Source organism: Phyllostomus discolor, chromosome 13, assembly GCF_004126475.2.
Source record: "Phyllostomus discolor isolate MPI-MPIP mPhyDis1 chromosome 13, mPhyDis1.pri.v3, whole genome shotgun sequence".
Taxonomy (NCBI): Eukaryota; Metazoa; Chordata; class Mammalia; order Chiroptera; family Phyllostomidae; genus Phyllostomus; species Phyllostomus discolor.
In genome coordinates, this window is record NC_040915.2 from 20,658,743 (window position 1) to 20,674,783 (window position 16,041).

At 56.8% G+C, this 16,041-nt stretch overlaps 1 protein-coding gene across 3 annotated transcripts in view; it reads left to right on the forward strand.

Annotated features, from left to right (window-relative positions):
- The window catches only part of PPARGC1B (PPARG coactivator 1 beta), a 103,849-nt gene that overhangs the window by 75,855 nt on the left and 11,953 nt on the right, over positions 1 to 16,041 (forward strand). The window contains exons 3-9 of one of the 3 annotated variants that reach the window (XM_028528487.2): positions 1,996 to 2,211; positions 5,803 to 5,919; positions 7,028 to 8,153; positions 9,081 to 9,117; positions 9,697 to 9,761; positions 10,871 to 11,657; positions 14,567 to 14,642. In XM_028528487.2, the coding sequence (XP_028384288.1) occupies positions 1,996 to 2,211; positions 5,803 to 5,919; positions 7,028 to 8,153; positions 9,081 to 9,117; positions 9,697 to 9,761; positions 10,871 to 11,657; positions 14,567 to 14,642 (2,424 nt within the window). The remainder of the gene's footprint in view (positions 1 to 1,995; positions 2,212 to 5,802; positions 5,920 to 7,027; positions 8,154 to 9,080; positions 9,118 to 9,696; positions 9,762 to 10,870; positions 11,658 to 14,566; positions 14,643 to 16,041) is intronic. The other 2 variants (XM_036014712.1, XR_004900553.1) reach the window with 2 other exon arrangements.

Genomic DNA, 16,041 nt, shown 5'->3' on the forward strand with positions numbered 1-16,041 from the left:
TTCCAAAAATTACAAACCCGTTTGTTCTCTTTTCCCCACGTTCCCCCTTTGAATTACTCAGCTGCTGCTCCGGCTGCAAGGCCTGGAACGGATTCAGTGCGGCCAAAAGGCCGTCACAAGATGTGCATTTCAGATGAACTTCCTGAGGAAAGGATAAACAGCCCGACCTGGGCTGGGAAAGAGCGCTGGGGGAGGTGTCATGTGACAGAGTGTGCTTCCCACCAGAGCAGGCCCGGCAGCCAGGGTGGACTGCATCAGGCGCTCGCTGCCCTGCCTAGGAGCAGTGAGGTCTCCACACTGCAGGCCTCTGGCGTGGGGGCCGGGCGCGGGTACCTGGCGGGGCTGGGAGTGGGCTGGCCGAGCCTCCTTGTTGCAGTTCTCAGACATCAGAGAAGGAAGGGGCTTGGGTCATCTGTGCTCCATGTAAGCCCTGCCTCTGCCCTGGATTTGCCGTGTGACCCTGGACGCCTCACTCAACCTCTATGAGCCTCAGTTTCCTCAACCGTAAGACAGAGATTAGGATAGTACCCTCCCCACCCCCCGCCTTATAAGCTGGTACGAGGCAGTATTTACAAAGCCTTTCTGTCCCTCTTATCAGCCAAATTCTTTGTCTGGGGCCTTTGGACTCCCTTTCCCCTCTGCCTGGAAACTTCTGTCCTCCACCCTTCGCCTGACCGGTGCCTTCTTGCCTTTCAGCCGGAGTTTAAGTTCCGGCTGTGCGGAGCAGCCTTCTCTGGCCCCCAGGACAGTCTGTACACCCTCACTGTGTCCTGAGTCTTTGTCGCAGCTTCCTCTCGTTTTCTTCCCAGCCTCTGTCACTCTTCAAAATGATCTCGTTTCCCCGTTTCACTCTTTTCTCTGCTGGAGTGTAAGCTCCACGAGGGCACGGGCTGGACCAGTCTTGGCATGCCATATCGCCAGTGCCCAGGAGACGCCAGGCACAGGGTAGCGCTTCAGTACATGAATGCAAGGGAGGGGGAGGGAGGGAAGAGTTGGGGGAGGGATTGTCACCACCACCATCTTCATCATCTTCATCATCACTGTCATCACTGCTACCATCACCATTGTCATAGTCACCATCATCACTGTCAGCAGCATCATAATCGTCATCACCATGGCCATCACCACCACATCATCATCATCGACATCATCATCATCTCCACCATCATCACAGTAATTGCCATAGTAGTAATAGCAATAATAGTAGAAGTACTAGTACTAGTACTAGTAACAGTAATGAGTACTTACTATTGCCAGGCACCATTTCTAAGAGTCTTATATAGGTTAATTTATTTAGTCCTCAACAATAACCTTATGAAGTGGGTAGTGTTGTTGTCCCATTCGGCAGATGAAAAAACTAAGTAACTTGCCTAAGGACTCATTGAAAAGTACTGCTTCTGGGATCCCACCCCAGCTCCAGAGCCCAGACTCCTGACCACCAGTGTAACTTCCTCTTTGTGTGTGAATGAGGCAAGCAAGTCCTGGAAACCTGCAGGGACATGATGGCTGTGGTCGTCATTGTCATGGTTGAACCCTGAAGCTTCCAGCCTTCCCACTGCCTGCCGGGCCTCAGGGTCCAGGGCTGGGAGCCACAGAGGGACGCTACTACCGGGGGCATACGCCGGCCTCGGGGCTGTGTCCCAGGGGTTGGGTGCAGGGGGCTGTGGTGTAGAGCTGCTGTCTGGTGGAGCGGACAGGTATCTCCCACGCTGATGAGCAGCAGACTGGGACTCCCAGGGCAAGGTCGTTTTCAGTATTACCTGCTGCCTGCTCATCAGCTTCTGAGATGCGTGGCATCGATAACACATTTCCTGGGTATCTTCTACCGCAGCACTGCTGAGAGAATGTGATGGGGGAAGCACCCTGGAGGGGCTGGCGGGAGGGCGGTGATGGTGCAGCTGCGTGCGCACAGCAGGCTTCCGCGGGGGAGATGGCTGAGCCCGAGGTACTGACTCACCGCCCTCCCTCTCTGCCCCACTGCGCTCCCCGCTTCAGATCATCGATGGCGAGAACGAGGCTCTTCTGGCGGCACTCTCCAAGACCCTGGACGACATCCCTGAAGACGATGTGGGTCTGGCTGCCTTCCCAGCCCTGGACGGTGGAGACACACCATCCTGCACTTCAGTTTCACCGGTCCCCTCCTCTGCGCCCCCCAGTCCCTCCCTGGAGAGCCCTCCAGACCCTGCCCCTGAGGGGGATGAGCTCTCACTGGTGAGAACCTATTTCCAGGTGAAGTAGTGGTGGCGGCCTGGGGTGTGGTGCCTGGCGGCAGGGCTGGTGGGTGTAGGCAAACCAGCTCCAGCCCCTGCAGAGGTCTCCATGCATCGGTGGCAATGGGGTTCACAGCAGACAGCCCGGATGGGGGGGTGGGGGGCCTCCCTGGGCCTTGCCTTTATCACCTGTGCAGCTGGACTAGCCACCCGGTCTTCACGGGCATTCCGTAGGCCCTTGCGGATTTCATGGATTGACCTTAGTTGTGTGGCATAACCTTGTAACGGCATGCAAACATTTTCCTAAAGGTGATACATAAACACACAGCAAAAATTCAAGCAGGAAATGTGGATGGTTAGAAGCGAAACTTTCTTACCCATCTCATGATTGCGTTTCCTTCCCCAGAGGTTACCATGGTTACTGTTCTGTTATATGACTTTCCTCTTCCACCTTTTTTTTTAAATACTCCAAAAAGGGAGCCTGCATTATACACTGCTCTGCACCTTGCTTTTCTCAGTCACCTGTTGCTGTCTTGCAAACAATTTCGGATGAGCCCAGGTAGCTCCGTTTCATCTTTTTTCTTGGCCGCAGTGTCCCTTTGTAAGGATGTACCGTAGCTTATTTAACCAGTCCCCTTGTTGATGGATATTTGGGTTGTTTCAACTCCTCTGTTGCCACGGTGCCAGAGTCAGTGTCCTGGTACAGTGGCCTTTGTCACCTGTAAGTGGATAAGTTTCCCGGAAATGGAATTCTTAGGTAGACAGATACATGATTTTCAGTTTAGATAGTTACTTCCAGGTTTCCCTCCACAGGGGTTGGCCTGGTCTGTACTTGCATCAGCAGAGTTAGATGCTGTCTGTGTGAGTGTGAGTGTGCGTGGCCTGTGGGCACCTGCACAGGGAATTGTCGCTTTCCGGGGAGAAGGTCTCAGCTTTTAGCAGATTCTCTGAGGGGTGCAGCCCTCAAGAGTTGCTCCCCACAGCTGCCCTCGAGTCAGACTGAGTACAAAAGATGAGCTGTCACAGGGTGTACAGTCCAGCCGCGCTCACCTGTCTTGGGCTCCTCACCTTGGTGCTAAGGCTGCTGGGGCCCGTGAGACTCAGAAAATCAGAGCCCATGGGAGCTGGGGAGGGGTCTTGGGTCATGGAGAGTTCTGAGCTGAAATGGCTCTTGGTGACCAGCAAGCCCAGCGATGGGGAAGTAAGTGGAGACCCAGAGTGGGAGGACCTCTTCCGTGGCTACACAGCGAGTTGGTGTGCTCGGGAGCACTAGAACCAGGTATTCTGCCTCCTGGTCCAGGGCCCCTTTCCTTCTCTCCTGCTTCCTTTGTTTTCCAAAGGAGCTCGAACCATTTAGTAAGCACCTGGACACACAAGTGTGTTCAACCCCACATTGTGGCGTTTGCTAGTAAATAGGGGTCCTGCTTCCTTTTAGGCTGGAAATCAGACCCCTGGGTTCGAATCCCCACCCCACCAATTAGTGCTTGTGTGTCCCTAACTTCTCTGACTCAGCTTCCTGGTCTATAAGGTAGGGTCAAAACAGTGTGTACCTCAAAGGTTCCTAGCAGGAGTTCAGTAGGTAATGCATGTAAAGTACCTAGTGCAATGCCTGGCACATAGAATGTGCTCAATAAATGCTCTCCAGGGAGTAGTCCGGGCCCAACGAGTAGTAGCAGCAGCAGAAAGAATTCTCTGCCATTTCTCTGTGTGGCTCTGGAGGGGGACCAAACCTCTGAGAGACAGAGCGGCCCCTGCTGGTCGCAGTCTGTCCCCTCCCCTGCCTGAGGTTGCCTTTGTTCCACATGTTTCTGAGCGCCTGTTTCAGGCACTGTGCTGGGCACACAGGAAGCACGCCCTCTGGACCCCCAGTATACGGACAGAGTTAGAAAGATCTCTGTGCAACAGGAGTTCTCAGTTCTTAGCCTGGAGTCACGGATCGCAGCAAGTCCGCCAGTGGACCGACAGGGACCCATGGGCCTCTTACATACCTGTGCGTGTTTCTGAGCCCAGTAGCTTCTCCCATATTCTTAGAGGGACTCCTGAGTCAAAAAAGGTTCAGCTCTAGTCATTTAATCTGCCTGCCCCTGCCATAGCAATGGAGAAGCCAAGGCCCAGAGAGGGAAAGGACTTGCCCAAGGTCTCATGGTGAGTGCGGGCTGAACTGGGCCAGAACCAGGTCTCTCCAGCCCACAGGACTCTTTCTGCCTGTGTCAGAGAACCACAGATGTGTGTGTGTTGGTTTGGGGTCCAGGAAGGGTGGTGGGGACCCTCCAGCTCCTAGGGGAGTGTGGAATGGCCTTTCCCCCTGCTTCCTAGGCCTTCGGCACTCCTTGCCGGGGTGACCTGTGGGGCATGACCCTCAAGGAAGCACTTAGCGCTTTGGCAAAAACCTGTCACCCCTACTGACCTGTTGGCAACCCGGCTGTGAAAGGACCCCGGGTAGGACGCCAGCTGCACTCAGCCCCCCGCTTTCTCAGCCGGGAAACCTTGGGCATCTGCCCTCTGGGTGCAGAAGCGTGAGTGTCTCGGCACTGTTATTAGAAAGCTAGAAACGCCAGACAAGCTCAAGGGTCACGTGCTTCTGCTTGTGTAGGAACAGCTGGGTGGCCGGAGGTGCCATGTACGTAATGTACTGAGCACAGAGAGCCAAATGTCTAACAACCCCAAATGCCCACGGACATCCCAGCAAACTGTAAATCCTTTCCCAAACTGGTCACCTAAGAACGTCTGTGACTTTGAGAACCCCAAAAGGATCTTGGGTAATGTCCGCCCCTTCTGTTAAAATGTGATGTATGTGCTTCGTTGGGACACTCTGCCTCCACCTATAGCACACACAGGCATACACACACACACACACACACACACACGCACACAGAGGACGGTCCGGCACCACAAGGATTCTTTGCTGAGGGGTTCCAGCTGATTTCCCTTTTGTTCTTGGCTTATTCATGTTGCTTTTTTCAAAAAAAATAATTCCTTTGAAAAGCAACACTTACAAATGGTGAAAACTATACAGAGGCGGACGAGAGCATAGGTTTACGCTTGTTTGATGGGGAAAGACCCGCCGCTGACGGTTAGTGCAATAGCTCTATCAGCTCGGGCTGCCATCACAGCTGTGAGCCCCCTTTGGCCCACCCTGTGTGTTCTGGTGTGACTGCGTCCCACCTCCTGATAGGGGCACAGGAAAACGGTCCCCAGGAGTTGCCTCTGGGAGGGAGAAAGGGGACCTTGGGTGGGAGGGACACTTGCTTATATTGCCCACTTGTTAGTACTCGTGCCATACAGGGCGGGGCAAGCGGTTTACACCTGTGAGCACACAAAACACAACCCTGAGTGTATTCTTGTGCTATTGTTAGTAATTAGCATATTATTTTTCCACACAAACAACTTTAAACCTACTTTTGCCCCACACTGTATATCGGGAATGCATCCCAGGTCACTGACTGCCCTCATGCCGTCCCCGTGGTCCTGGGATGACCTGGGTCTCGGGGCGTGGTCAATCCCGAGGGGCTGGCTGGGGTTCGGGCCTCTCCCCTTCCCCATGTCCTGGCTGCAGCTCAGCCCCCACTCCTCCCCTCTCTGCTTGACACAGCTGCAGAAGCTCCTGCTCGCCACTTCCTACCCAGCGTCAAGCCCTGACACCCAGAAGGAAGGGACGCCCTGGCGCCGGGCTGGCCTCAGGTCCAGAAGTCAGCGGCCTTGTGTCAAGGTATTTCTGTGCATGCCCTAAGACATCCCCCCCCCCACCCCCGGCCCCGGCCCCAGGTGGCCCCTAGGGATGTGCAACCTTGAGCTCTTGTTAGGGGTTTCAAGTTCAGTCGACTTCGAGCTTCCCTCCTCGCCCCTCACACCGTCCTGGCAGCTGGTGTGCTGGGTGTGTCTTCAGACCCAGGCGGTCTGGGGTTCTAGAAGGAGCCCAGACAGTCTCGTACACACCCATGTTCCAGGCACTGTGTGAGACACTGGGTTAGGGCAGGGACGAGGAGGACGTGGCCTGTCCTAGGGGGGCTGCTTCTAATGGGGAGACCGCCCGAAACACGACCTCTCACAGTTTGAGCCGCTAAGCTCCTTGGTGAGCCGGGTCTTTGCTGAGGTGAGGAAGTGCCCCAGGGACGTGAGGCACACCCGGCAGCCCCTGTGGCCCCAGCGAAGGGGCAGGCGCACTGCGGGACATCGGGAGTGGAGAAGGCTGCCGAGGGCCGTGATTGGGGCCCGCCTGTGGAGGGTCCCGGATGCCTGGCCACGGGACCTTCCCTTTATCTGATGGGTGCTGGGAAGCTATTGAATTTTTCTTCTTTTTATTTTTTTAACAGCTTTATGGAGGTGCCACTTACATATGAAAGGCACCTGTTTTAGAAGTACAATTCAGTGATTTTTAGTAAGTTCACACTTTAGTAAGTGCAGCCACGACCACAGTCCAGTTTTAGCACATTTCCACTGTCCCAGGCAGATCCCCAGCGCCCCCACTTACTGTTAATCCATGTTCCCACGCCCCCCCCCCCACCCCAGCAACCACTAATGGACTCCCTGGTGCTCTCACTGAAGGCTGGAGAGAGGGTGTGGGGCGTGGTCAGAACAGGGCTTCGCTGTGAACCTGGAGGAGGCACAGTCCACGTAAGGAGGCCAGTCATTCCTTTGTTCCTCATCGCTGAGCACAGTCAGGCGCCAGGCTCTGTGCTGGAAGCTGGGGGGGGAATGGATAAACCCTGGCAATTTTTGATGACCCTTGCTGAGCCCAGTTGGCAGCTGCAGGGGTGGTGCGGAGGGGAGGAGCAGCGGGGGCCTCCCACCTCACTCTGGTCTCCTTCCCGCTCCAGATGGACAGCAGCCAGGAGAGGAAGGCCCCCACGACGCAGTCTCAGAGCCGGAGCTGTACAGAACTGCACAAGCACCTCACCTCGGTGCCCTCCTGCCCCCAGGCTAAAGCCCCCTCCCCAGAGAGGGGCCTGCAGTCAACAGCCCCCCTGAGTCCTCGGCTCCCCGCCAAGGAGGATGAAGAGCCATGCAAGGACTGCCCGAGCCCCCAGCCAGCTCCAGCCTCTCCCCAGGAGTCCCCAGCGCCAGACAGGGCAGGCCCCAGTGCCCAGGTTTCCCCGGAGGACATGCAGGCGATGGTGCAGCTTATTCACTACATGCACACCTACTGCCTCCCTCAGAGGAAGCGGCCCCTGCAGGCCCCAGAGCCTGCCCCTCGGCCCTGCAGCCACCCCTCCAAGCAGGCCCGACCCTGGGCCCGGTCTCAGCACCCTGCCAGAGCCGCCTGGGCTGAGTTTTCCATTCTGAGGGAACTTCTGGCTCAAGATGTCCTCTGTGATGTCAGCAAACCCTACCGCCTGGCCACGCCTGTCTACGCCTCCCTCAGGCCCCAGCACAGGCCCAAGGACAGCCAGGCCTCCGCTGGCCGCCCGTCCGCCACAGAGGAGGTGAGGGTCGCGGCTTCGCCCAAGAGCACTGGGCCTAGTCCCAGCCTGCGCCCTCTGCGGCTGAGGGTGAAAGGTCGTGTCAGCCGGTTGGCCAGGCAGAAGCAACAGGAGGAAGAGGAGGAGGAGGAGGAAGAAGAAGAAAAAGAAGAGGAGGAGGAAGATGAGTGGGGCTGGAAAAGGCTGGGCAGAGGCTTGCCGTGGACCAAGCTGGGAAGGAAGCTGGAGAGCTCCGTGTGCCCCGTGCGGCGTTCCAGGAGATTGAACCCTGAGCTGGGCCCCTGGCTGGCCTTCACCGATGACTCGCTGGTCCCCTCAGAGCCCCAAAGAGCTCTGTCCTCACTGCACCTGGCTCCAGACGCCTATGACACAGAGGGGGAGCTGGCCAACCCCACGGGCAAGGACAGTAGCCAGGACCAGCAGCAACTCCAGGGACCCCAGGTCCCGGCTCTGGAGAGCCCCTGTGAGAGTGGGTGTGGGGACACAGATGAGGACGCCAGCTGCCTGCGGCTCCCTGCCAGAGGTAGTCAGAGTTCGGCTTCAGGAGAGGGGGAGGGGTGGGATGTGGTGCACCTCCTCGTGCTGGGAGCCGGGAGCCCCACATTGGGCAGATCCCTTCTCCTCTCTGGCTCTCAGCTTTCCTCTCTGTACAATGCGCTGGTTGGGCAGGTCTTCAAGAATTACCCACACATCCCTGCGCTTCCCGTCATGCATGGGCCAGGTCCCACTTAATGAACAAGGAGTGAGGTGTCTGCCTTGATGGGGTTTATGATTTGGTGGGTGGGGAGCACAGGCAGTCAGAAAGTAAGCCAAAGAGGACAATAACTGCATATTGTGATAAGTGCCCCGAAGGAGACTCCGTGGGCGATGGTGTGGCAGAAGGTGTGTCTATAAACTCAGCTCCACGATGAAGGTGAATTTTAGAAGTTAACAATAGTTGTGGGAACCGTAACAGTTATCTCCTGTACACCGACTGTGCCAGGGGCTGGTCTAACAGATTGTCCCCAGCGACTCCTCACAGGAAGTCGGGGTGGTAGGTTCTGCTCAAATCTCCGTTTCAAGACACAGAAGTGGAGGCACAGAGATATCTAGTGACCCCTTAGCTAGTCAGTCCTGCATCCGATGCGGTAGAACCCACCTCCACTGGCCTTCGGCCAGACTCTTCCCCACTGTGCTATACTGTGTGGCCAGGAGGGGTCGCCCTTGTACCCATCTGCCCTTTCTGCAAAGTGGAGGTCTGCCAGCAGTTACTGTTGCTGGGACCCTGGGAATGGAGGTGGCTTCGGGTTGCTCCTGCCCTTTCCTAAACATGGCAGAGGCTTTTGGGTCCCATGCCTAAAGGGAGCTGTGGTTGGTACCAGTGGAAGTTGGGGTATCCTCCTGAGGGAAATATTTGCTCATGGTGCCATGTTGAGGAATCTTAACTTTTTTCTTTTTTTCTCCTTTTCAGACTCTCCCAGGTGCCTCATGCTGACCTTGTCACAAAGGTAGGTTTTGGACGTGATTGGTTAATTATCCCATGAGACTTTGTCCTGTTGGGGGCCCGAGTGGTTCATCAGCCCCGATCCCAGCCCTGTCTCCACATCTGTGTCCTCTGTGCTTGGTGGGGTCCTCAGGAGCTGGGCTGCCTTAGAAGGGGGTTTGCTGTCAGAAACTGGTCTCTGCAGGCCCAGGGAAGGACAGGGAATCAGGGCTCCGCCATTCTGTAGGTCGTCCCCTTCAGGACCAGGGAAGGAGTTCTTTACTCAATGGAGAAGAGCTGGAAATGCTGTGTAGCCTTGGGCAAGTCTATCTCCCTCTTTGTTCCCCAGGTGCTCGATCTGTAAAATAAGGAGGCTGGCCATCCTTGTCCTGTCTCCACTCTCCAGCAGCTCTCTCTTGTGGGTCTGTGCTCCTCTGACAGCCAAGATGGGAGGGGTCCCTAGCAAATTCTCCCCAGGCCTCACTTCTATGGGCAGCAGAACCAGGGTCTGTCACGGTGCCCCCTGGCCCTCCTCACATGCACGGGGAGGCGGGGCCTGCTGCTGACTGGCCTCTTTCCTTTCTGTCCTCCCCGCCCCCACCAGTGACCCTCCTTTTGGCAAGAAGAGCTTTGAGCAGACCTTGACGGTGGAACTCTGTGGCACAGCAGGTGAGCCAGGGGCTCAGCTGTGGGGTGCCCTCAGGGGGGCTGGCACAACACCCAGCAGCAAGTCCCCCACACTGAGCAGCCCCTCGGGCAGTGGCGGGTGCCCCATTGAGCTCTCCCTGCACTGTGGCACAGGCTGTGCCGAGTCTTGAGATACATAAGGAGGGTGTTACAAGGAGGAGAGTCAGGGGCCACCTCAGCCATTCAGTTGCCAGCTGGCCTATGAGCTGACGTCAGGTCAGAAAAGACAGAACCATGCACGTCTTGCCCAAAGGAGTCTGCAGTCTTGTGTAGGAGACAGGCTCACCCTGTGATGAGTGCTGTGTTGTTCCCACTAGTTCCAAAGTACACGCTGGAGCTCTGGAAGTACAGAGGTGGGGGGCCGGGGAGGCAGGAGTGGGGCCTGGGAGGATTTGCAGGGCACCCAGAGGGGGGCCATTTGAGCTGGGCTCGCAGGATGAGTAGAAGTTGGAGAGACAAAGAAGGGGAAGAGTCCCCCTGGCAGCAGAATGAGCACGAGCAAAGGCACAGAGGAGTGAAAGAGGGCAGCTGCCCTTGAGGAGACTGGGCACCTGGCGCTGTGACATGGCCAGACTGGGGGTGGTCAGGAAAGAGCACCCTCAAAGGCTGAGAGGAATGCCAGGTGAAGGGGCTTGGCCTCGATCCTGTAGACTTCGGGAGCCCCAGGGAGGAAGCACTCTGTGGCTTCTTACCAAGTACCCTCTGGTGCACAGGGGAGGCTGGAGGCCAAGGACAGATGCAGGGGCACTAAGGACACTGTGGTGGTCACACCCAGGTGGGAGGCAGGGGGGAGGAGGGTGAGCAGGTCTTGTTGAACGCCTGGTTGTGGCGTAGGAAGCTATCCTGAGGGATTTAGCTATCATTGCCAGGCTACAGAAGGGATGGCAAATGGCTTCCATCACGTGTCAGCTCCAAAAAAATGGACGGTGAGTCCCAGGCTCAGCCAGCACTGCAACGATTGGTTAGTGATGCCTGCTGCCCGTTGAGTTTGGAGAGTGGGGTCCCCCTTTGTCATGCCAAACTAGAGTTTCAGTGTCTCGTGGAGAAGGGATGGGTCTCCACCTCACATGTTTCTCCTCTTGCACGGGTAGGACTCACCCCGCCCACCACGCCTCCATACAAGCCCACAGAGGAGGATCCCTTTAAGCCCGACATCAAGCACAGCCCAGGCAAAGACATAGCGCCCAGCCTCCCCACCACGAAGGGCCTCCAGCTCGGGGCTGCCACAGGGGCGGCCCACAAGCTGCCAAAGAAGCCCCCGGAGCGGAGTGAGCTCCTGTCCCACCTGCGGCATGCCGCAGCTCAGCCGGCCTCCCAGGCTGGCCAGAAGCGCCCCTTCTCATGTTCCTTTGGAGACCACGACTACTGCCAGGTGCTCAAGCCAGAGGGTGCCCTGCAGAGGAAGGTGCTGAGGTCCTGGGAGCCAGCTGGGGTCCACCTGGAGGACTGGTCCCAGCAAGGTGCCCCGCAGGCCAAGGCGCAGGCCTCCGGCAGGGAGGAAAACAGCAGCTGTGGGGTGCGCGCACCCCCCAAGGACAGTCTGCTGCTGAGAGACCACGAGATCCGCGCCAGCCTCACCAAGCACTTTGGGCTCCTGGAGACTGCCCTGGAGGACGAAGACCTGGCCTCCTGCAAAAGCCCCGAATACGACACTGTCTTTGAGGACAGCAGCAGCAGCAGTGGCGAGAGCAGCTTCCTCCTGGAGGAGGAGGAGGAGGACAATGACGAGGACTCAGGGGTCAGCCCCCCTCGCTCTGACCACTGCCCCTACCAGAGCCCACCAAGCAAGGCCAGTCGGCAGCTCTGCTCCCGCAGCCGCTCCAGCTCTGGCTCCTCATCCTGCCGCTCCTGGTCACCAGCCATCCGCCGGACCTTCAGGTATGGGTGGGTGGCCTCAGGAGGGACCCCAGTCCCCAGGGTGCCGGACGAGGGAGGAGCTTTGAAACTAGGTCTGCTTTTCCTTGTGTGGCCCATGACCTGGTTAGAGGCCTGAAGGTGGTCTCCTGGGGGAGTTGTGGGCAAGTCCTGGAGGGGAGCGAAGCCTGCTGAGTGACAGTCAGGAGTGGCCCAAACCTCCTGGCCTCAGAGAGGAAGAACACCTACTCTCTGTCACTTGGGGCCTTATGCCTGAATGAACTTACTTACTCACCTGTTTTCTGCTCATATATTTGTAAAACAGATAGGTCTTTGAGGAGACATACGCATTCCCACACAGTTTAATGCCTATGTGACGCGGGTCCACTAAAAGGAAAATCAGCATGATGCTATTGTGTGTTCTGAAAAATACCTGGGTTTAAAGCAGTGGTAATGACTGTTCCTATTTCTCCATACTGCTGAGCTGCACCACTGTGACTTTCCATAGTCAGCCGCCGCCGCCCCGCTTCGCCTCCCCCGCCCCCGCTCCCGCTCTTTTATCTTTGCGTGGGGATGACGCAGGGATGCGTCATGAGCCTGTTCGCTCATCCCATCTTTGCTCGCGGGACCAGACTGCAGAGGGAGCCCGTCCAAAGGTCAGCGGGGAGCTGGGCAGAAGGAATAGAGGTTTGGCATATTTTGCTGGAGACAGGTTGCTTCTCACCCTCATCCTGGCAGGACATTCCTGGAGGAGGCCTGAAGTGGGTGGGTACAGGTCCCAAACGCTCTGCCTGAGGTGCTCCCGAGTGACCACTAGATGGTGCTCTTGGCTCTAGAGCAGTGCAGCTGAGTCACCTGGAGGGCTGAGAGCAGCAGATGGCTGGACCCCACCCCCTGAGCGGCTGCTACTGTAGGTTCCGGGGGCGGGAGTAGATAATTTGCATTTCTCTCGAGTTCCCAGGTGATGATGCCCAGAGTCTCCAGGGTGTGACTCTGAGAACCAGAATTCAGCAATAGATATCTTAGAAAAATTCAGCATTCTATTTACGTATCTACACCAAATCTCTTAATTGTTCGGAAATCTGATTAAAGCAAAGGTTCCTCCCCCATTAAAATGTGCACGGACATCTATCTAACTGGGCCCTCAATTTTAAGGGACTCCCAGAGACTGAAGATTAGAAGCCTTGGACTGTGTTACCCGAAATGAGTTCCCGGGTGGTTTCTCTGAAAGCCCTTCTATGTAATGCGCCAGGATGATGGGTCAGAACTGCCTTCTGTCAGACCTGGCTGAGCTCTCCTTCTGGCTCCGTCCCCCTTTCCGCAGGGGCTGCTGGGAGCTAAATGACTCAGGTTCACTTGAGGCAGTTTCTCTGCGGCATTTGCTCAGAGGCTACTGAGGCTCTTTTCCCGCTGAAGCCCACCCCCTACCCCAGAGCTGGCGCTGCCCAGCCTCACCTCCCCCATGCCAGGTCCAGGGGTGCTTAGGTAGGGCCTGCGGTCACGGGTTTGCTGGCAGAGCGTTGGGAGCCTCCCTAGAATCCTCCATGGCTTCTCTTCCTCTTCTTACTTTCGGGCCAAGTTCAGGCTCAGCTTTTTCTGCTCACTGGAGAAAGTTCACTGCTTAACTCAGTTCCCACTTGGCTGCCTGGCAGAGCTCAGCACCTGGTAAGCCTGGACAACTCGTCATCAGCCTTCTCCAGAGCCATCTTTCTTTTCCTGTGCTTCCGCTACGCAGCATCGGTCAGCAGGAAGCATTCTGAGATGGTTAACAACCCAAACCTCAAACCCCACGGCACCTTTCCATCACTCTCAGCTCTTCAGGGGAAACTGCCAGTTCCGTTGCAAATGGATGACGATACTATTATTGTACAGCACTTTAAGTAGCACTTTAACATTTACAGGCCACGTCCCTCTTTGAGCTTTACAGATGCACTTAGGAGGGCGCATCTGCTTCTTATCCCCATTTTATAGATGAGGAAGTGGAGGCTCCAAGAGATTCAATGGAAACACATAGCAAGTAGTTATTGAGCAGCTCCTGAGCACAGCACTTGCAAGCATTTTCTGACTCGATCCTCACAAAAGGCCGAGGAGGTGGATACCTCTGATTGTCCCTACTTGACAGATGAAATGATGCTGAGAGGGTTTAAGTGCCTGGCCCAAGGGCACACAGCAGGGATGTGGTAGAGCCAGGGTTCAAGCACAGGCTGTCCGACCTGGAGCCCTGCTCTTATGCTCTGTGCTGTGTCACGTTCCCAGGGATGTAGACAGTACGTGGCAGAGCTGGGCCTCGGCCACGCCTCGCACACCACGTTCCCTGCAGAGGAGAGGGCAGTGTGCGGACAGGCTTGAAGGCACAGGCATGGGGCACCCATGGGCCTCCTCGGGCAGTGCGTCTGGATTGAGTAACATGATAGTGGTATGGGCCATGGGGCTGTCTGTGACAGCCGGGGCTCTGGGCTGGGCACCAACCACTAGAGAGCAGCGGTCTAGAGTCAGCAGACCTCCTTCCTTCGGCTTCCCCACTTTCTGGCTTTGGCAAATTCCATACTGAACCTGAGCCTCAGGATTTCCATCTGGAAAATAGGGAAACATAAGACCTCGTCAGGGTTGCTTTCAACAGATCAAATATGAGAATGAAATGGAAAGGCCTTTCTATCCCTAAAGTCATAGGACGGCCAGGTTCCGAAGGTCATGATCAGCAGTGTGGCGGGTCCCCGCACTCTAGCCCCAGAAGGTGGCAGGAGGTGTGTGTCAGTGTTCAGCCACACGCACGGTGCTGGCTGTCACTGCGGGGGGTGGGGTGGGGTTCTGACAGTCCTGCCCCCACCAACGAGTCCAGAGAGAAGCGTCCCTTCCTCTGGGAGCAGCTCCTCCCCCGCCCCGTGTGGTCCCTCCGGAGAGTGAGTGCCTCTGCTTTGCTTGTTCACTGACAGATGTGAGAGCAGAGGGCCGTGTTCAGACGGAACACCAAGCGTCCGGCACGCCAGGAAGCAGCGGGAAAAAGCTATTGTAAGTGACCTGGGGCCCTGGAGCCCGGAGCGAACGGGAACCAGCAAGGGTGTAGGAAGGGCCAGGACTTTGCAGACCCGAAGCCCTTTGAGGCTGGCTGTGACCTGCAGAAGATAATTATATTTCTCTCATTTCAAAAAGCACAAGGGTCACCAAAGGGCATCAAAGGTGGCACCATGCAAAGTGACGCCAAGGGACTGGCTACGATGCGTGCAGTTGTTGGTGATTTCAGGTGCAGCCTCAGGGGCTCCAGCAGAAAGCAGGCCGTGGTAGGGGGAGCAGAGCTGGGCCGGCCAGGTCACACGCCAGCCCCGCCACCACCTTCTGTGTGACCTTGGGCATGTGCTTCAGCTTCCCAGAGCTTCAGTTTACTCATCTATACACAAGGGAGTTGGGTCTTATGCTTGCTAAAGGTCTCCCAGATTGATCAGGTCTAAGAAGCCGAGAGAGCCCATCCCTTGCTCCCCACTCCCCTCCCTGATCCCCCACCAGAGTGAGTCCACAGGCCCACCCTGCCTGGTGAACCTGCTGCAAAGCACCCGCCCCATGGGGAACATTCATTGGCCAGCTGCTGGGGGTGGGTCGGGGGTGTAGCCAGCCCCTCCACTAGAAAGGAGGAGGGACAGGATAGGAAGACAGAAGCACAAAAAGGCAAATAGACTCTCACTTTGTTCCTTTCCCGGCGATGGGTGCTTTGCGGGGGAACGGGGCGCTCACGCAGGGTGTGTGTGCCACAGAGGTACAGACAGACCTTGCCTGCACACGGGCTGTCGTGGAGCATCTTCGAACCTACGTGTGACCATTCAGCAGCTGTGGCAGGTTGGCACGCTGTCCGAGGCCCTGGATGACAACAGTGAACAAGGCAGACGAGCTCCCACTGCCCTGGCTGGGCAGCAGGGAGAGGGAGAGAGACAGCGGGCGCGTAAACAAGAAACAGACACTGTAATTACAGACCAGGACAAGCGCTGAGCGAGAATTCACATCACGACTCCACTCTCTGGCTGTTTTGACTGTTGGGGAGGATGTATTTGGACGGTGGTCTGGCGGCAGGGGGAGGGGGAGCTGAACGCTGAGGGATGGAAGGTGCCAGCCAAGCAAAGATTTGGAACAGTCAGGCAGAGTGACGAATTCAGGAGCTGCGGGGAGGCTGGGGAGGGGATTTCTGCGTGGAGCTTAGCTGAGCCGCACCCTGGCGTGGGATGCACAGTTCCCGGGACTGCTGACAGCACGGCCCTGCCACGGACGCGGGCCTTCCTCCCTCCTCCCTGCCATGTGTGGTGTGAGGTGGGATGGCTCCAGAACCACTGGCCTTAACCTGTCCCCAGAGAAAGCCTGTCCTGCCCGAACCTGCCAGTGTTGCCCGTGGGAGCCCAGGTTCCCAGGTTCCCAGGTTCCCAGG